Source organism: Trachurus japonicus, chromosome 20 (assembly GCF_045865225.1).
Source record: "Trachurus japonicus isolate A0001 chromosome 20, Traja_1.0".
NCBI lineage: Eukaryota > Metazoa > Chordata > Actinopteri > Carangiformes > Carangidae > Trachurus > Trachurus japonicus.
The window spans coordinates 23006329-23026985 of NC_140926.1; the positions used below are offsets into that span (position 1 = coordinate 23006329).

General features: G+C 46.2%; 2 protein-coding genes across 2 annotated transcripts in view; one reads left to right on the forward strand and one right to left on the reverse strand.

Moving 5' to 3' along the window:
- Positions 1-18043, forward strand: part of LOC146966918 (uncharacterized) — a 36744-nt gene extending 18701 nt beyond the window's left edge. The window contains exons 10-11 of the mRNA XM_085764015.1: positions 16305-16610; positions 18036-18043. Of these exons, the coding sequence (XP_085620141.1) occupies positions 16305-16610; positions 18036-18043 (314 nt within the window). The remainder of the gene's footprint in view (positions 1-16304; positions 16611-18035) is intronic.
- Positions 18044-18828: 785 nt separating this feature from the next.
- Positions 18829-20657, reverse strand: part of LOC146966919 (acetylcholine receptor subunit delta-like) — a 4025-nt gene continuing 2196 nt past the window's right edge. Inside the window, exon 4 of the mRNA XM_085764097.1 lies at positions 18829-19164. Coding sequence (XP_085620223.1) covers positions 18982-19164 — 183 coding nt within the window. The 3' untranslated portion in view covers positions 18829-18981. The remainder of the gene's footprint in view (positions 19165-20657) is intronic.

Sequence of the window (20657 nt, forward strand, 5' to 3'; positions counted from 1 at the left end):
ACGAGAACAAATCTGACACTTGAGTCTCTTCTTGCAATTCTTACTCAGGTGCCCAAAGGTTAGACATCCAAAACATAGGCCTTTAGATTTCAGGAAGTCTATCCGTTCTGTGTTTGTCAGCTCTTTGATTTTATTGCATGAGGAAAGTGCATGATTCTTCTGGCAGAATAAGCAGGGTTTGTGAAAGGCTGTCACAACAACTTTTGCAGGGCTGCTTTTCTTTACAGTTGCCTCCATGTTTGTGTCCTGTACACCTGTAGCAAACATGCTCTCTCTTTGTCCATATTTCCTGATGTTTCTTTCTTTTGTAGCCTTTTCTTTTCCTTTGAAGGATTGTGGACTCTCTATAACATCGCCGAAGAGAGGATCCATAGCCACCTTTGCTTGTCTGTCAATGAAGTCCACTAGGTGAGAGAACCTTGCTCGTCCTCTTCCTTCTTCATGGATCTCGAATGCGGTCGTTCTCCACTTCTCTCTCATCTTATAGGGAAGCTTTGAAATGACAACTCGCATATTTGTGGGATTATCCATTTCTTCCATAAATACAATGTCATCCATTGTGTTCCTGCATCCAATCAGGAAAAGAGCATAAGCATTCAATGCCTTACTATCTTCTGGTTTAATCTGAGGCCATCTCAAGGCTTTATCCATGTAGGCATTTGCTATCTTCAGCTCGTCACCATATTGTTTCTTGAGTAACTTTCTGGCCTCATGGTAGCCTCTGTCAGAAGACATATGCTCACAGCTACGAACAAGTTCCTGCGGCTCCCCGCTGGTATACTGCTCTAAGTAGTACAACTTGTCTTGAGAACTGTCTGTCTTGCTGTCCACAGCATGCTCAAAGGCTCTGATGAAGGATTTGTAAGTGAGAGGGTCACCTTTAAAAACTGGAATGCCTTTAGAAGGGAGATAAGACCTTGATTGTTGTTTTACAAGCATCTCCGTGATCGCATTCTGCTTCCTCATAACCTCATACAGTCCTCCTCCACTGTCTGCCACTTGTGGGTTGCTATTGCCACGAGGTTGGTTCTGTTGAATGTCCTGTGAAGACTGCTCCAACATGCCAGGAACATATGCTTCTTGTCCTCCTGCAGCAACCTTTGAGGTTAGCATAGCACCATCACTTTCTTCTTTATATTTACTTTGTGAACGCCTTCGTGATGCATCACTGTGAATACTTCCTTTCACACTCTCATATTCTTCACACACCTTGAGCTTTGCATCAGACTCTGCAATAGCTGTTTCCATCGCAAGCTGTTCCATTTTAGCTTTAAGCTGCAGCTCTTCTCTCTCCAGCAACTGTTTCTTTTGTAACGCTGCTGCGCGTGCCTTCAAGGCTGCATGCTCCACAGCTGCCTTTAGCGCTACTGAAGTCCTACTATCTGTTGATGAAGAAGCTGAGGATTTCTTTTTGCTATGACGACCTGCTCCAGCTTGTGATACACTGTCCTCTGCTTTGACATCATCTTTGATAGTTTCATCTACTAATTTCTTCCTCATCGCAGCACACCATTTTTCAGTGTCCACAACAAAGTTTACGAAAGGTGTGGTTTTTGGCTCATACCACTCACGTTGGTCTCTTTGTCCTTCCTCTTTATCCATAAGAGCAACAACTGCAGTGTTTATATCCTCAAACTCAGTGATTATTTCGTGAAAATTATCATGAAGCAATGCATCCACTTCATCCACATTGGAACCATCGTGCTTCAGGCTTTCAATATTGTTCATCATGCCTGTAAGCTGGGATAATTTTCCTCTCCTTGAGGCAATAAGTCTGCTTATTTTGTCACATATTGCCTTTTCTGTGGGCTTTGGCGCCCTCTTCTGGTCAGATTCCTCCATAGCCACAGCACCACAGCACAAGCCACTTTACTTAGAATTCAGCTTAAAACAGTCAGTTCTTCCAGGAAACACTAATGTCCATCAGTTTCTTCATAAGCACATCAGTTTTCAATGACTAGCTGATATCCAAATCCACTTTCATGAAATGCCTCCACCATGTGCTGCGCCTCTCCACCAGGCTAGCGTTAGCTTTCCATGTGTTAGCTTAATTAGCTGTTGAATTCTTGTTGCAAAGCATCCACAGACTTACGTATTTCAGTTTGAGGACTTGGGTTGTCTCCTTATCCATGAAGAAACAGCTTTAATCCGGTTCATCCGTTCTTCTTTCCACTGAGAGCGGAGTTTTTTGACTCGCATGTAGCGGCAATCTTTCTTCTTCAGGCTACTCGTTTTGCCACTACTATTAAGCAGTCTTCTTGGCAGTAAGCTTGACACAGAAAAAGAGAGGAATCTTCGAAGACAGTAACTAGGTTCAAAAATAGTTTTACTTAAAACAAAAACAAAGTTACAAGATTCACTCTGGTATTCTCTTCTTATTATTCTTGTCAAAAAACTGTCTTGCTCCTTAGGCTGCTTAAACTGGTCTGAGAGCTATGATGTCATCCACAGCATAATTAAAGGAGCAGTTACACATTTTAAATAAAAACTATAAACTATTGCAAGCAATACAAGTATGGCTCTTACACTCAGAGGCAGGAATGAAGTTGAAGGGCCTTTACTGAGGTCTTGAAACATTTTTTTGTAAAACTGAAATGATACAGAAAAATAACAATTACTGTATTGTCACTAAACTAACATAATACATTCACAGGAATGATAATGCAAATAGCTGTAGGCTAGTTGTTAGCTTAGCATTAGCACGATTTACATGTGAATAAACATAAACATTTATATAATATTTCAATATTTACAATGCACTACTGGAATCTGTGTAACAACATAATTAACTAAAAATTGTGAAGCGATAATTTCGTAGACACAAGCAGCAGGAGGAAAAAGATAGGCTAGCTGGAGCTGCAAGCAGACCACATGTAGAAGCTATGCATTTCCCGCTCATACGCTGCACACTGTCATGTGACCAAAACCACCTTTCAAAATAAAAGCTTGAATTAAACTCAAGGTAATGAGTTACTTTTAAATGTCAATGGGCGGAGAAAAAGAACACAAATACAGGCAAAGTTCACACAGAACATGACACTCCCCGCCTGGTATTATACAAATACCACTATCAGAATACATAATAACATTTCTTAGCAGAGAAACTAAATTCACTCTGTGTCTTCTGCACTCTTGAGAAGAATTGTCTCAGAGATGGGTCTCAAGAAAGTCTTAGCTGACCCAGATCTCGTGACCTTGAGTTCAATCTTCCTGACTTTTCCATCTTGGTCTGGGAATGTTTTCGTGACCAGAGCCATTGGCCACTCGTTCCTCTTCGCCTGGCTATCCTTAAGAAGAACCAAGTCACCTTTCTTCAGATTAGGACGCTCTTAGAAGGCCATCTTCATCCACGTAGGGATTCAGCTTTCTCAGAGAGCTGTCTTCCGGATGTTCTTTCCAGCGGCCAGACAAGAGAACTCTTTGCTTTAAGTCTCTGTTTGTACACACTTTATTATGAGAGTTTCTGCTTTGAGCAGCTCTTCTGCTGTGCGAGGCCTTTTGCATCGATGCCAGCCATTGCAATCCGCATGCTTGGCCATAGCGGCACTTCCTTGAGACTGAGTGATGTGCGTCAGGAATGCTATGGCTCGCACCAAAGATGTCCAAGATGAGAACCGCTCAAAACGCTGACATCCCAGGTTAGTTGAAGGAACAGAGAGCGTGGTAGCATGAGAACGCACCTCAGTGTCAAGATCTGGAGCGACAAGGTCGTATGGCTCCTCTTCTGAAGTGGACACTCCTTCCAGTAGGGACAAGAAAGGGGGCCCAGTGAGCCAAGTTGTGTTAGGGAGCTCAGCTGCCGATACAGATCGAGTGGCGTGATCTGCCGGATTCTGTGTGGTGCAGACATAGTGCCACTGCTCAGGTTTGGTGGACTTCCTGATTCGCTGCACTCTGTTGGAAACATACACATAAAAACGTCTAGTCTGGTTATATATGTATCCTAAGACAACCTTGCTGTCTGTGTAGAATTGCAAGGAGTCTACACTGATGTCTAACTCACTCTCCACTAGCTCCGCAATTTCTACCGCTAATACAGCTGCACCCAACTCCAGCCTCAGGACAGTGTGGGCAGCTGCAGGAGCTAGTTTCGCTTTCCCTAGGACAAAGCCTGTGTGACACTTTCCATCATTGTCGACCACCTTCAGGTAAGCTATACAGCAGCGATAGCTTTCACCGAAGCATCGGAGAAGATGTGGAGTTCCTTCCTGTGGGCTGTGGTAAGGGTAGTAGGAGTGTAAGCTCTCGGAATCCTGAAGTCACTCAGACTTTGCAAGGAGTTTTTCCACATTCTCCATTCAGCTTCCTTTTCGTCTGGAAGAGGACTGTCCCAGTCAAGGATCTCGCCGCTGGTAAGTTCACGCAGTATGAACTTCCCCTGAATGACAACCGGTGCAACGAGTCCAAGAGGGTCAAAAAGACTGTTCACAGTGGCTAGAACACCTCTACGGGTGAAAGGTTTCTCTGTAGCAGCCACTCTGAAAGTAAAGAGGTCATGTTTGAGATCCCAACTAAGCCCTAAGCTACGTTGGATGAGGTCTGAGTTGTCATCAAAGTCCAGATTCTGAAGACCCTTCGCATGGTCTTCTGGAAGGAAGGCCTCCAAGACTTCAGGGTCGTTTGACGCTATCTTATGGAGCCGCAAGTTCGAGGCAGAAAGCATCTCTTGTGTCCTTTTGAGCAAGTCGATGGCCTTGGCTGCTGATGAAAGGGACTTTAGGCCGTCATCGACATAGAAGTCTCGCTCAACAAAGTGTTTGGCATCTGTGCCGTATTCACTTTCTCCATGTTGTGCCGCACGACGAAGACCATAGATGGCTACTGCCGGTGACGGGCTGTTGCCGAATACATGGACCCTCATTCTGTACTCGACAATTTCGTTGCTGGGGTTGTTGTGCTTAAACCAAAAGAACCGGAGAAAGTCTCGATGGTCTTCTCTGACAATAAAGCTGTGAAACATTTGCTCAATGTCTGCTATCACAGCCACCGGGTCTCTTCGGAAACGCAGCAAGACTCCGAGTAAGCTATTGTTCAAATCCGGGCCAGTAAGTAGCACGTCATTCAACGAGACGCCACTATACTGGGCACTGGAATCAAAGACAACTCTGATTTGAGTTGGCTTACGAGGGTGGTATACACCAAAGATGGGTAGATACCATCGCTCATCTCCCTCTGACAGTGGTGGAGCTAACTCTGCCTGGTCGTGATCAAAAATCTTCTGCATGAAGCTCAGAAAGTGAGCTTTCATCTCAGGCTTTCTTTCTAGGGTGCGTCGAAGAGAAGTAAGGCGACTGAGAGCCTGCTCTCGATTGTTTGGGAGCCGTTGCCGAGGGGATCGAAATGGAAGAGGTGCCACCCAACTATTGGTGTTGTCCACAGGGGCGGATTGGCCATAGGGAGTACCGGTCACTAATGGGCCGATAGACGGCCGTTTTTTATTTTATTTTTATTTATTTAACTTGCATCGGCTCGGCCCACAGTGCTCAGCTGCAGACACAGCAGAGAGGTGACGATTGGCCCAGTGGCTTGTCTACCTGGCCCAATGCCTCTATGAGAGGCTACAGAGGCCCAGGAGTCCCACCCACGCATGTTCTAGACCCCCCCTCGTCCAATCACTTTTAATGATGAGGAGTTGATGATGAGAGAGAGAGCGAGAGAGAGAGAAAACAACAACAACACACTAGCGCACAAAATCGGAGAAGAAAAGTAAAAAACGCAAAGGTGGTGCGGAAAAATTGAGGCAAAGGAAAATTAAAAGAAAAGCTCTAGCAGCACAGACTGCTAAAAGTAAAACAATTACGCAGATGTTTGCTTCAGGGGCCGCCTGGCCTGGCCAGGACTAGAAGCACCGATGCTGCAGCTTCAGCAGCAGGTGTTATGGGACTGTTCGATAGTGGTAGTTCCCCCCCCTAGCGTTTGCATGGAAATGGTATGGCCCGACTGAAAGCAGGAAGTGCTGTGTTGTTTATGTCTCTGGCGCGAGTTCTCAATACAGTTCATGTGATAGACACGCTTCATGTCTCCTTTCCTTTATTACACACAAACATGGTGTCAGAAGTAAATCACCAAGTCAAATAGCTAAGCAACACCGAAGAAGACATCAGCATCACGATGGCGTCCGCAATACCACCACCTGGAGAGATGAAATTGACCGGCGACCTCGCAAACAACTGGGATGAATTCAGGTCGGAGTTTGAAGACTACATGCTGGCGACGGGTCTAAACGAAAAAGAAAAAGATGTACAGGCAGCAACCCTGCGACGGGTGATGGGCAGTGAATGTCGACACATATATAAACATAATTTGGGACTTTCAGCGGAGCAGGCGAAAGACCCCGCAGCTATCCTTGACGCTTTGGAGGCGCATTTCAAGCCAGCCAGGAACGTGATATTTGAGAGATACATCTTCGGCAACTGCAAGCAGGACGAAGGAGAACCCATCGATGCATTCGTAACGCGCCTACGAGAGAGGGCTGCGTCCTGTGAGTACGGAGACCTGAAAGAGGATCTGATAAGAGACAGACTGGTGCTAGGCGTGTGTGATGAGGCTGTGCGCCGTCGCCTGCTCAGAGAGAAAAAGCTCACACTCGCATCAGCCATAGAAATATGCCGGGCGGCAGAACTGACGGATATGAGTTTGAAAGCAATGACACATGACAGACCTCCAGAGACAGTGCATGCAGCAGACAGCCGTCGGCCGCGGGCTGCACCCAGGCAGACCCGCCATGACAGGTCTCAGAATCAGCCGCCTGGCGCGAGCGAAGGCGCAACATGCAGGTTTTGTGGCAACATACACAGGCGCGGACGTGAGCTTTGCCCTGCATATGGCAAGAACTGTCGCTATTGTGGAACAGCAAACCACTTTGCAAAAATGTGCATGAAGAAGGGCCAAACCACTAGACAATTGAACACAACAGACACCGAATACCCGGAGGATATGAGCCCGTCTGACATAGAAGCACACATATATACTGCACAGAGCATTGGGGCAGTTCAGGGATGTGGTAAGAAATGGTTTGTCAACATTAAGATAAATGGGGGATCCCAGAGATGCCAGTTAGATTCAGGGGCGACATGTGACGTCATGAGCATAACAGATATGAGGAGACTGGCACCCCAGGCAAAGTTATTACCAAGCCACACCAGATTGGTTCTATATTCAGGTCAGTCAATAAAATCCATCGGCATATTCAAAACAGAGTGTGTAGTGAGAGGAAAAATGCACGAGCTGAGCTTTGAGATAGTGAGGAGCAGTCAGAGACCCCTGTTGTCAGGTGACACCTGCGAGCGTCTAGGTTTGATGCACTTCACCATACCTAAGGAGCTACTTATGGTAGGACACAGCGGCTCAGAGTGTCTAACTAGGCAGCATCTTATCAAAACCTATGACGACGTTTTCAATGCACCAGTCGAATCGCTCCCAGGGGAGGTTCATTTTGAGTTAGACAAAGATGTAGCTCCAGTGCAGGCTTCTCCACGCAATGTTCCAGTAGCTCTCAGGGATGCGGTCAAGGCTCAATTAGACAAACATGAGAGAGATGGACATTTAGCCTCAGTGTCCGAACCAACCGAGTGGATTAGCAACATGGTGATAGTCAGGCAGCCAGAGAAACTGAGGATCTGCATAGACCCCAAGTCACTAAATCTAGCTTTGAAGAGGTCCCACTACATAATGCCAACACTTGAGGATGTTTTATATAAACTGCCCAAGGCCCGTGTTTTCACTCTTGTAGACGCGCGTGATGCCTTCTTACAGTGTAAGCTAGATGAAGACAGCAGTTACACAACCACATTTTGGACGCCCTGGGGCAGGAAACGCTGGTTAAAGCTGCCTTTCGGGATATCGGTGGCCCCAGAGATATATCAGCGGAAACAGCATGAGCTACTGGCCGGGCTCAAGGGCGTAGAACCCATTGCAGATGTTTTACTGGTGGTGGGGTGTGGGGACACAGATGAGGAAGCCACAAAAGACCATGATAGGAAACTGCTAGAGCTCATGGACAGGTGCAGGGAGGTCAAGCTTAGACTGAGCCTAAAGAAACTGCAGTTTAGGGTCAGGGAGGTCAAATTTCATGGACACATTTTATCAGCAGAGGGGCTCAGGGTGGACCCTGAGAAGGTCAGGGCTGTTCAGGATATGCCTCTCCCCACAGACGCCAAAGCAGTACAGAGACTGATAGGCTTCGTGACCTACCTGGCGAAGTTCACCCCACACCTCTCGGAGGTGTGTGAGCCACTACGTAGGCTGCTGGACAGAGACGTCCCATGGCACTGGCTACCAAAGCATGACGCTGCGGTTGAAGAGATCAAGCGTCTGGTCACAGCGGCCCCGATCCTGAGATACTACGACGTGACCAAGCCAGTCACCATCCAGAGTGATGCAAGTCAGAAAGGACTGGGCTGCTGCCTATTACAAGAGGGACAGCCAATAGTACGCATCACGGGCACTAACTCAGACAGAACAAAATTATGCACAAATCGAAAAAGAGTGCCTGAGTATTGTGTTTGCATGCCAGCGGTTTCACTACTACCTGTACGGGCGGGGGGAGATCACAGCAGAAACAGATCATAAGCCACTTACCTCAATCTTCAACAAACCCCTCCTCACTGCCCCCAAGCGTCTCCAGAGCATGCTGCTCACGCTCCAGAATTACAACCTCAAGGTAATATACAAGCCAGGCCCCGACATGCACATCAGTGACACGTTGAGCAGAGCCACAGTTTTACCACAGAGGACTGACACAAGATACACAAAACACAACATCTGTAACCTGCAGAGGGCGCAGGAGGACACAGAACAGATAAACCAGGCCGATTACCTGAATGTCACCAGCAAGCGCCTAAGTCAGATCAGACAACACACTGAGGGAGATGAAGCTCTTCAGTTGTTGAAGGCAGCAGTGCTCCAGGGATGGCCAGATCGCCGGGAGGACACCCCTCTGGCCATCAGAGAATATTGGTCAATCAGGGACGAGATCAATGCACAGGATGGAGTGCTCTTCAAAAGCCAGAGAGTCATAGTCCCAAAATCGCTGCGTGCGGAAATGTTGAAACGCATTCATGCCAGCCATGTAGGAGGAGATGCTTGCTACAGGCAGGCAAGAGACACGCTGTACTGGCCGAACATGCACGGGGAAGTCAAGGACTATGTGAGCCAGTGCTCAGCGTGCAATGAATACTCACACGAGCAGCAACGCGAAACAATGTTGTCACATGCACTCCCAACGCGGCCATGGCAGATTGTGAGTATGGACTTGTTCAGGCAGGAAGGCAAAGACTTTCTGCTTATTGTAGATCATTATTCAGATTTTTGGGAAGTAGAATTGCTCCCAGATCTTTCAGCAGAGACCACAGTACTGAGATGCAAGGCCCAGTTTGCAAGGCACGGGCAGCCTGACAGGGTGATAACTGACTGTGGGCCCCAGTTTGACTGTGAAACATTCAAAAGGTTTGCAAAAGAATGGGACTTTGAACACGTTAAGTCCTCACCCAGACATCCGAAATCTAATGGAAAAGCAGAGTCCGCTGTGAAAATAGTGAAGAATCTGTGTAAGAAGGCGGCCTGTGCGGGCAACAACCCGTGGCTGGCTATTCTACAGTGGAGGAACACACCCTCGGAGGGCATGTTCAGCAGCCCGGCGCAGAGACTGATGTCTCGTAGACTGAGGACCCCGCTCCCAGTGGCTGACACACTTCTGGAGCCAAGCGTGGTCACCGGGGTTCCAGACAAACTGCGGGTCAAACATCAAACAGCCAAGCTCTGGTACGACAGGTCAGCCAGGGACCTGCCTGAACTGAGCATTGGCCAGGACATTAGAATGAAGCCATTGCCTGGGGACAGGACGGGCAGGTGGAGAAGAGGAGTTTGCATGCAGCAGGTGGCTCCCAGATCGTACCTGGTGGATGTGGAGGGAACATACTACCGGCGAAACCGCGTGGACCTGCGGCCAGCAGAGGTCGGAGGGACGGGGCGCCACCCCCAGCAGCACGGCGAGCAGCAAAGCAGCCCGCCTGTCGAGCAACCCAGCAGTCCACCCCGAAATGCAGCGGATGAGGTCGTGGACTGTGGCACAAGTGCACAGGAAGCCAGGCCACCAGGGCAGAGTGGTCTTCACCAGCCCATGGGTGGTTCACCACCCACACCAGGGCACAGGACGGCCAGCGGCAGGCTGGTGAAGGTGCCAAACAGACTGAACCTATAGTCTGGACTTAATGCTGGGGCCAGTTTTGTTTTGTTATTGTGTGATGTTACAAAAAAAAAAAAAAAACAAGTGGAAAAAAGGGGGGTAATGTGGAATCAACCTGGAATTTATTTTTTTAATTGAATTCAAGTTACAGTTAAACAATTAAGTGCAATAAGGGCTATGTTAAGCTGCTATCCAAAAAAGGGGAGATGTTATGGGACTGTTCGATAGTGGTAGTTCCCCCCCCTAGCGTTTGCATGGAAATGGTATGGTCCGACTGAAAGCAGGAAGTGCTGTGTTGTTTATGTCTCTGGCGCGAGTTCTCAATACAGTTCATGTGATAGACACGCTTCATGTCTCCTCTCCTTTATTACACACAAACAGCAGGTCCTTCACGTGAGTCTGAAGAGAGTGAGGCTCGATAACACTGCCCTTATGGTGCAGGAGGAGGCTGAAAAAATAAGTGTTGAGGAAGACTCTCCACCATGTGAAGGAGGTACAGTAGTGATACCGTGTTAAGCAGGTATGTGCTTTCCAGAATGGTGTGGATAAACATTCATTAAAATACTGTAAATGGTCCAGAACGGTTGCTTAACTGTCTATGAACTTAACTTGACATAATACATATATTAATAATAGCAAACTCTGGATGGTGTGGTAATTTACAACTAAATCTAGTTATCTAAAGTATTGGAAAACAATAACCATATTCATATACTATCCTGATTAATTGATTAGTTGCTTTTATTAAAGTGCCAACATGCACCTTTCTTTGTGCCCACTCCAATTTGGTCATGAAGGACATTGAGCTAACAACTTAACAAATATGTATGCTTTACATATTTTTTTCAGTCAGTGTTTATGGTTTATTGTCCTTTCAACAGTTTAACATTATACAGTTAAAATTAATAAAACACTGATTAACTACTGTTACAATAAAACAAATGCATACATGTTACTCATGATGCAGTACACAAATTACAAGTATTTCCTGTCATGCTTCATTGTCTATACATTATGTTGAGCTGTACTGTACTGTACATTCTAAAATAAAATTAGTGTTTGTCCATTTTTCAGATCATTATACTATTGTTTTCCATACTTTAGCCAACTAGCCAAAGTTCTGATTGCATGCAGACTCATTGGCCCTCATTTATCAAACTTGCGCAGGATCTGGTGTAGATTCTGGTGTAAATATCAGTGTACGCCAAGTGTCACGTGTGATTTACTAAAAGTGTGTACGCTGCTGATTTCGGCGTAGAACCAGCGTGGTGGTGATAAATCCGGCGGCTGAAAACGAGCGCCATTTAAATGTCACGCCCCGATATATTCCTGCTTTAGAGGCATCGCCCTGCCCCTTTTACGACATGGAGACACGGAAGATGGCCAAGAAGAGGGACTTTACCGACATTACCGCGTTGAACAGGGAGAGGGCGGCAACATTAAATATCTGGACATTGATAGATTGATAGTTTTTGTGATTGATAAGCGTCATCCCGGTGGATGGAGGCTGCAGACGCACGTGTCACCAACCACGTCAGGAAACCCAGCGATCTCATGAAATGCTCTTGCAGTTTACTAAACACAAGTGATTGAGGAGAATCACGGCCCTAATATGCCTTATCAAATAGGCATATTACTGCTGCGAACGTGACTTTATGACCATCAGCACCGCTGGCATGGTTCGGCTGATGGAGGGATGTGAAAGACCGGCCCGATGTCCCGCTGACAGGTCCCGGTGACGAAAAAAAAAAAAAAACACTCCGCCGTGGAGATCAGCTGCACCTGGACAGGTAGCGGAGCTCTCCCCCCCCCGCCCCCGGGGGCTCCGGTGTCCGGCAGAGAGAGAGACTGAGGAGCCGTCCGGTCATGCTCTGGTGCAGGAGATGTTGGAAGTTTGTGTGTGTGATCTACAATAACAGGTCTGTCTGTCATTGACTGTTTCGTATACACAGCTGATTAATGAGCATCTGTCACGTCGTGGTTTTTAATTCATCTCAGTTGCTCAAAATAAAAGTCGAGTTAAATTTTCAACACGGACTTTGTTGTAGCATTTCTCTTTTTTTGGCTACTTTTTATCTCTTTATCAATATAAACAACAACAACATGTGGTCCACATGGCTGCGTTATTAGACTATGGTTTAATAATCATTCCGACACAGCAGCACTTCTTCCTGCATGTTCTACGCTGGTTCCAAATGTGCGTACACCTGGTCAGAGCTGGCGTGAGATTTGTGCGTACCGTACGCTCACGCTCAGATTGATAAATGCCGATCCTTGCGGTGAATTTGGTGTACACCCATTTTTCTGGTGTACGCAAGTTTGATAAATGAGGGCCATTATGTGCATGTAATCTTGTTCAAACTTAACCTATTCCACACTATTCCTCTACTTTGTTGGATATTGTTGTTTAGTATTGTGCTGTTATTAAGAGCTTGTGTGTTTGTATGTACATCAGCGGTGCTAGTTGGCACAATATCCGCGTGCAGATAGTGGGCCGGTCTGGACCAAAAAGTCCAGGGCCAAATTTTTGTCCCAGTCCACCCCTGGTTGTCCATGACCATCTCTCTATCCATGAGCTCCAGGAAAAGCTTGTCTTCAATGGAGAGACCCACCTTATCATCATCCTTGGTTCTTTCAAAGATTGAGCTGCCGAGGCTGCAGTCATCGAGGACTGTGGTGCTGAACTTTTCCTTCACTTTTAGGTGCTTAGGGCATGGAGAAAGGAGGGAAGGAGGAAAGTGACAGCCTCTGGCTTGTGGGCTGAGCCCAAGCAGACATTGCCAACGACAATCCAGCCAAGGTCTAGTCTCTGAGCGTAGGGAGCGTTGGGAGGACCATTGCGATGCTCTCTGACCTTATGAACCTGGAGGATGTCGCGTCCTAGAAGAAGTAGTATCTGAGCCTCTGAATCTAGATGTGGAATCTTATGGGCTATGGACTTCAGGTGAGCATGGTGCTGCGCAGCTGCAGGTGTCGGGATCTCCGACCGATCGTCTGGCATGTGATTACACTCGATGAGTGTGGGAAACATCACTCTTGTCGTTCCATCCAATGACTCCACCATAAACCCTGTAGCCCTTCTCCCCAATGTTTCAGTAGTACCTGCACATGTGCGCAGTGTATATGGCGACTCTAACCCTTTGATTTGGAAGTGTCAATCACTCACTTCAGAATTCAGACCGAGCCAATGACTTGTTACTTTGATCGTCCAAAATAGCGTAAACCCTAATGGTTTTGTCTTGGTGTGCATTGGGGTAGACTCTCACTAGGCAGATGTTAGAACAAGATCTAGGTTCCTTACCTCTGTCACAAACATCTGTGCACCTGGATGTGACCGCTGACTGAGGTGCCTCTCCTTCACCCTCCCCGCCATGCTCTAAGGAGGGGTCTCTAACGTCCCATGGAGCAGGTCCAGGGTGTAGTGCAGCGATGTGGCCGTCGCTTTCACATTCTTTGTACTTCAAGGCCACTTCACAGTTCTTAGCGAAGTGAGCAGCTGAAGAGCAACACCTAAAGCAGATGCCGTTCTCTTTAAGAAAAGCCTTACGCTCCTCAAGCGGTTTGCTTCGAAAACCTCTACACTTTCTTAAAGAATGGAGTTTTTTATGGATGGGACATTGCCTATTGATGTCACCCGGCTTGCTGCTGAAACTGTCTGACTGAAACGTTGAGTGTTGCAATGCTACTTCCGTTTTGTGAGCGGACACTTGACTTTTGAAGTATCCTGATCTTCTTTCCATTCGTTCAGGCTTTGACGAATCTGTGGAGAATCTGTGAGGACTGTTCGATGAGACTACAGGGAGAGCTGAGAGTGTGAAGCTAGGGTCGTTTCTTCTGCGTGCTTCGTTACATACGAAGTCTGTGAAGAAGGCAAATGGAGGAAAGGATACATTGTGCTGCTCCTTGTACAAAGAACCATGAGCCAACCACCTCTCTTGCAGACTGTATGGCAACTTTCCCACGGTGGGGTTGACTCCCCTGGCGGTATCCAGGTATGAGAGACCAGGTAGGTAACCCTCAGACTTGGCGGACTCTAACTCCCTTAACAGGTCTCCCAGTTCCCTGAGCTTTAAAGCGTCCTTGGGACCGATCCTAGGGAAGTTCTCTATCCTCTCAAAAAGAGCTCTCTCGATTACTTCGGGGGAGCCGTAACACTCCTCTAAGCGATCCCAGGCCATCCTTAAGCCTATAGCAGGATTAGCCACATGCACAGAACGGATCCTTCTGACATGCTCTGAAGACTGGTTTCCTAACCACTTTGTTAAAAGATCAAGTTCTTCACTTGTGCTTAGGTTAAGTCCTTCTATGGCATTGTGAAACGAGGACTTCCACGCCCAGTAACTTTCTGGGCGATCACTGAACTTGATGAGACCAGAGTTCACAAGCTTGCGACGTACTAAGTACCTTGTGACATCACTCATACCAGTCCTATCATCCGTATGCGGCTGTAATGAAACCCTGTTGAGAGGTAAAGCAGCTGGCTCTGCAAAGGGAGGGTTAGCAGGGGGTTGGTGATGAACTGCTGGCGTCGGCCTTTTGGGTTGCTGTGCTTTGTGGTTGTCGTTGTCCGTCATGGTGCGTTGACAAACCACCGGCGTTGCCCTCTCAGGCTGCTTTGCTGCAGGAACGTCACCCCTAGGTAAGGCTTGAGAAGCGCCACTGTCCTCTCCAGGAGTGCACTCTTTTTCATCTGTTTGGACGTCAGGTTTGACAGGTGACAACAGGGTTGGAGTATATGGTTTAAGTTCTGGAGGCTCTGCATCACTAAGATGTAGCTTGGAGTGCTGAACTGAATCGCGGCGACTCACGCTGCCCTCTTTGTCTCCCGTCTCCGCTGCTGCTTCGAGGACTTCAGCCTCTGCCAAGGCTACAGCTACCTCCTTCTCATGTTTTAAAGTTGCCTCTTTGACTTTCACATCTGCAGCTAGACGGGCTTCTTCCACCTTCGACTCAGCAGCTAGACGGGCCTCTGCTATTTTTAATTCAGCTTCTCGCTGAACGATAGGAGCCTTTGCACGTACAGCTTCGGCTTTAGCACGGGCTTTGGCTGCTTTCCTGCTAGCTGAGGAAAAATAAGATGAGGTGGAGGAGGCAGAACCCTGTGATTTTGCTTTGGCTGCAGCATCCTTTTCTGTAACATCATAATCTTTGTCGGGTGAGTGATCCTGTCTGGCTTCACTAGCATGTGACATCATGGGTTGAGCTAATCCAAGATTGTATGAGAAGAGGTGACTATGGAGACCTTTGGGAGCGAGGCGTCGGGCTTGCACAGTACCTTTCTTTCCTTGAAGCTGCAGTGTCTGCTGCGATGACGCTTTTTTACTATTCTGTCCTCAGTGTGTGACTACACAAATTGACAGATAGCGAACAAGCTCCAAGAGAAACTCAGAGGCGTGAATGAAGTTGAAGAGCCTTTACTGAGGTCTTGAAACATATTTTTTGTAAAACTGAAATGATACAGAAAAAATGACAATTACTGTATTGTTACAAAGCCAACATAATGCATTCACATGAATGATAATGCAAATAGCTGTAGGCTAGTTGTTAGCTTAGCATTAGCACGATTTACATGTGAATAAACATAAACATTTATATAATATTTCAATATTTACAATGCACTACTGGAATCTGTGTAACAACATAATTAACTAAAAATTGTGAACAATACTCACAAGCGATAATTTCGTATACACAAGCAGCAGGAGGAAAAAGATAGGCTAGCTGGAGCTGCAAGCAGACCGCATGTAGAAGCTATGCATTTCCCGCTCATACTCTGCACACTGTCATGTGACCAAAACCACCTTTCAAAATAAAAGCTTGAATTAAACTCAAGGTAATGAGTTACTTTTAAATGTCAATGGGCGGAGAAAAAGAACACAAATACAGGCAAAGTTCACACAGAACATGACACTGGGTGAACTTTACTCTGTAACAGTCAGTACAAATCCACTGGGGCACAGGGCAAACCCAGGTATTTTTTCTCTTTTTTATGTTTGGTTCATCTGCCAACCCAGTATCTGTTCATTCAGTTAGTTGTATTGCTTTGTTTAACTTTATGATGATTTTCAGTCATTCAGAATCTTAAATATTATATACAGTTTACCTTTTGTCATACCAGCCTCTATGGTCGGATCCAGCGTTGAAACAACGATCCCCTGCACGGCCTCAAACGCCCCCATAACAGGCCTCATCTGGAAGTTCAACAGTCAGATCATCCTGACTCAGACCAGAGGTGACGCCCCCTACACAAAGAGGCTCAGAGTCTCAGAGAGGTGGAGGCAGCAGGTGAAGGATGTGTCAGAGTCAGGAAGCCTCACGCTACAGGACTTATCTTCACGTCATGAGGGAACATACACCTGTGAACTGAGTGATGCTGAGGAGACGCTGATAACCAACACCTTTCTAGAGACGCAGAAGAATGGAGGTGAGAAAGCATCAAGTGACCAACTGTTGGTCTCTGTGAGAGAGAATTGTCTGTATCTGTAACATCTGTATGTCCAGAAAACACCATCATGAGGCATCATGGGAAAATAACTGCCTTTTCTTATTTCAGTTTTGAGATGCACCGTCAATGATATTGCGGGTGGGGCGGTAGGATCGCTGGTAGCAGGACTGGCAATAGCACTAGCAGCAGTAGCACTAGCAGCTGTTGTGGTATGGAGACGTTGGCAAAGAATCAGGAGTCAGTCAGAGTAAGTAAATCTTCTGTATTACAAAGGTACTAATGTGAAAAACAGTACAGACAGTATGTTGCAGTGTTAAAGGGATATTTCAACATTTTGGCAAGTCACCATAATCCCTATGGTCTCAGTTCTTACCTTAAAGCGGAACTATGCAGGATTTGGGCTGTAATTATTGTGGCTCAGAGTCACTGTGATGGTTGAGTGACCTGTTATGAAGTGAATGGGGTCTAGGCCAATGCGCTCACCCCCCCCACTGGCTGAAAACCGCACTTGCAAGATCAGTCGTCCGTCTCGGTGTTACAAATCTCGTCAATGGATAGAAGTATCGCGAGAAACTGCCTTACGGCAGTACGAGATAAGAACGCACATGACGTCATGCATGTCACGAATCGTGATTGGTTTGAGTTCGGAAAGTCGGAGGAAACCATGGAAACATGAAATGTTTACTGATGAAGTTCAGCTTGTGGCTAACGGGGAGCTAATGCTAACACAGATACACACACCATGGGTCTTTATAAGATAATGTAATACATCATGACACACACACACACACCTTCGCGTTTTGGAACCTTTATTCCTGTGTGTGTATGTCTGTGTCTTTGTGTCTTTGTGCCTGTGTGTGGCTGTATTAGCGTTAGCTCCGTGTTAGCGTTAGCTCCGTGTTAGCATAGCGTTAGCGTTAGCTCGGTGTTAGCAGGGCTTAGCAAACAGCAGTAAACACAAGCACGTAGGGGGGGTGGAGGAGGTGGCGGCGGCGAGTTTTTTTTTTTTTACGACAGTGACATGTGCCTCCCAGAACTGTGGGGGAGCTCCAGAGAGGGAAAAAAAGAGAAACCAACGAAGGAGCGAGCTATTTCCGGCCGACTTGCATTGTTCTGCTTTAAATTGTCGGTGCAAGCTCTTTTTAGATCGGCGGAGCAGAGATGCGAGCTGCTCAGCTAACGCAACAGAGGCGCATGGTGAGCTCACATCTCTGCCCCGCCGTTCTAAAAACAGCTTGCACTAACAATTAATGGTATTGAAACTACTCCTCAGACTATACGGATTATGGCAATAGGCAAATTTTGCCAAAATGTTGAAATATCCCTTTAATGAGAACTGAACAGAAAAAAAGTTGGGTTTTTTTACATTGATGTTGAATTTTATCTCATTTTGTCATTTTGCAGACAAATAATGTAAACACACGACCCCCCCCCCCGCCACGATCCAGACCCACTGCTTAGGTCACACTCTGCAGTCTTGATGGAGAACTGTTGAACACTGTGAACAATGACTGTGAGCAGGACATGAACATTCATATCACATGCCATGTCTCCCTATTGTGTGTGTGTGTGTGTGTTTGTGTGTGTGTGTGTGTGTGTGTGTGTGTGTGTGTGTGTGTGTGTGTGTGTGTGTGTGTGTGTGTGTATGTGTGTGTGTGTGTGTGTGTGTGTGTGTGTGGTATGGAGGGTGGGAGGGAGGGGCTTTATTTGTAAATGTACTATATTTCTATTTTTTATGTGTAAAGCACTTTGGGTTGCATGTCCATGCATGAAAAGTGCTATATAAATAAAGTTTGATTTGATTTGATGGACACGAGCAGTACAGAATAAGAGTTCGAGATGAACAAACCTCTACTGGACTGAAGAATCAGATGACGCTCTGATGTATGAGTTTTTCTCTTCTGGTATCTCAGTGACTGATGGTACTTCCTTTGGTTTACGTAGGATTTGTTTTTGCTGTTGCTATGGAGCTTGTGTTACCATCACCGTTACCATTGTGTTATCATCATTTTTTCCACGGTTTCTTATCCTCCACTGGAGTTAGCATGCTAACCAGTTAGCCCTGGTGCAGTTGTTATGTCTGTAATATCCTGGCTGCCGAGCAGCGCTGCTCAGAGGATGTGGTCTAAACTTGTGTCTTTCAAACACAACCAAGACTCAAGCTCTGAAATGAAAATTTTGTCTTCCGAGTGTAAATGTTTATTCAAGCCACACCAATAAAATTAAAACAATAACATATCGATCTAGATATTCACTTCAAATTGGAGGAAAAAACACACAGCTATGCACGTGAAAAAAATGATCAAACAAATAAAGACGTAATAACACTGTGTGTGTGTGCGTGTCCCTGTTACAGCAGGCGTGGGTTCTCCTCTCTGTAGTCATGTGGGTCTCCTTTGAAGGGCAGGTGTGGTGGGTGGTTGCAGATTCCCATCAGGAAGATGATGATGGTGCCCAGAGTCATCACCGGAGTCACCAGGAAGAGACAGAGCCGGTCCACCGTGCGGGCGATGCCGCTCCAGTTATCTTTCTCCTGAGACACAGCAGCACGGTCAGAGTTAGTTTACACTTTACTGATGTACAGTAGATATGTGGCTCAACATCTGACACAGATTCAAAACTCACACTGAAACTGTCATGAGGTAAGGATTCACTACAGACCAGCTGTCTTATTTTCACTGTGTTAGATGCAGCGAGGCAGCCAAAAAAAACAGACAACATCCAAACCCAAAGCATTTTAGAAAGGACACACAAATGGGGCGCCGTTTAGCTCAGTGGGTTAGACAGGCGGCCCATATGCAGAAGCTACAGGCCCTTTCTGCGTGTCATTCCCTCTCTCTCTTCCTCCTGATTTCCTGTCTCTCTCAACTAACCTGTCAATTAAAGACGAAAAGCCCAACAACAAAAAAAAAAAAAAACAGGATACACAAAAGGAACAAAAAAAAGTAAACAAAATACTTAAAACTGGATTTTAAAAAGAGAAAAACAAAAAACAAAAGAATAAAATTACAGTGAGTGAATGAATGTCCAGAGTTAAAGGGACAATGAGGAGTTTCTATCTGGTTATAAAAGTCTCATATTAATGTGGATGAATCTACGCTACCCACACTTGTTAATGGCTCCATTTTCGATAAATATATTGTTTTACCGTATTTCCTCTAATAGTAGCCGGTATCTATTTAATAGCCGGGTCTGTTATAATGGCCGGGGGCGTGGTTTACACGAACAAATAAAGGCCGGCCCCAAATACAGGCCGGGTCAATGGGAAAAAAACAAACAAACAGAAAAAACCTGAATTTCAGTCACTGTGGATGCACTGGTCTCAGGCGGCCAAACACGGATGCAGTAACCCACAAGTGCCAGCAGATGGCAGTAGCTAGATCTGAAGTGCCACATGAACCCACGCTTCAAGGAAACAGTCACTGACAACTCGACCGAAGAGAGCTTTAGCAGCATGGCGTGTCACTACCCGATTTGCGACGCTACCCGATCTGTGACAAAACTGGTCTGCGCATGCGCAGACCGGCCGCCATCTTGGACAGCTGCCTACGGCAACTCCACTTGGACAAACTTCATTTGGGCACTGCCCGATTTGCGTACATGCTTAAAGTTCTGTGAAATTAAAATACGGTACTGTAAAAATGATTAAAAAATAAAATAAAATAAAATAAAATAAAAAGCCGCGGAGGTCCGTCATAAGACAGCCGCGGCAGACTCGTTTATTCAGTGAGTGTTGTGGTAGTTTGTGATTTTTTGTGGTTGTCATGGTGATGAGGCCGGCGAGAAAAGAGGACAGTAAACATTAAAAGTTGTTGCGGTACCTGCTACAGTAATGTGTAAAAAAATATAATTAATTGTAGGCAGAATGAAAACTGAGCACGGTAACTGTCAAATTTGAGCACCAGCATGAAACAGAGGAAGAAATAATAGCCTCTCTCAAATATAAGCCGGTCTCCAATACAGGCCGGTTCCCCTGGGCAGCTAAAGTAAATAAAGGCCTCGGCCTCTATTAGAGGTAATACGGTA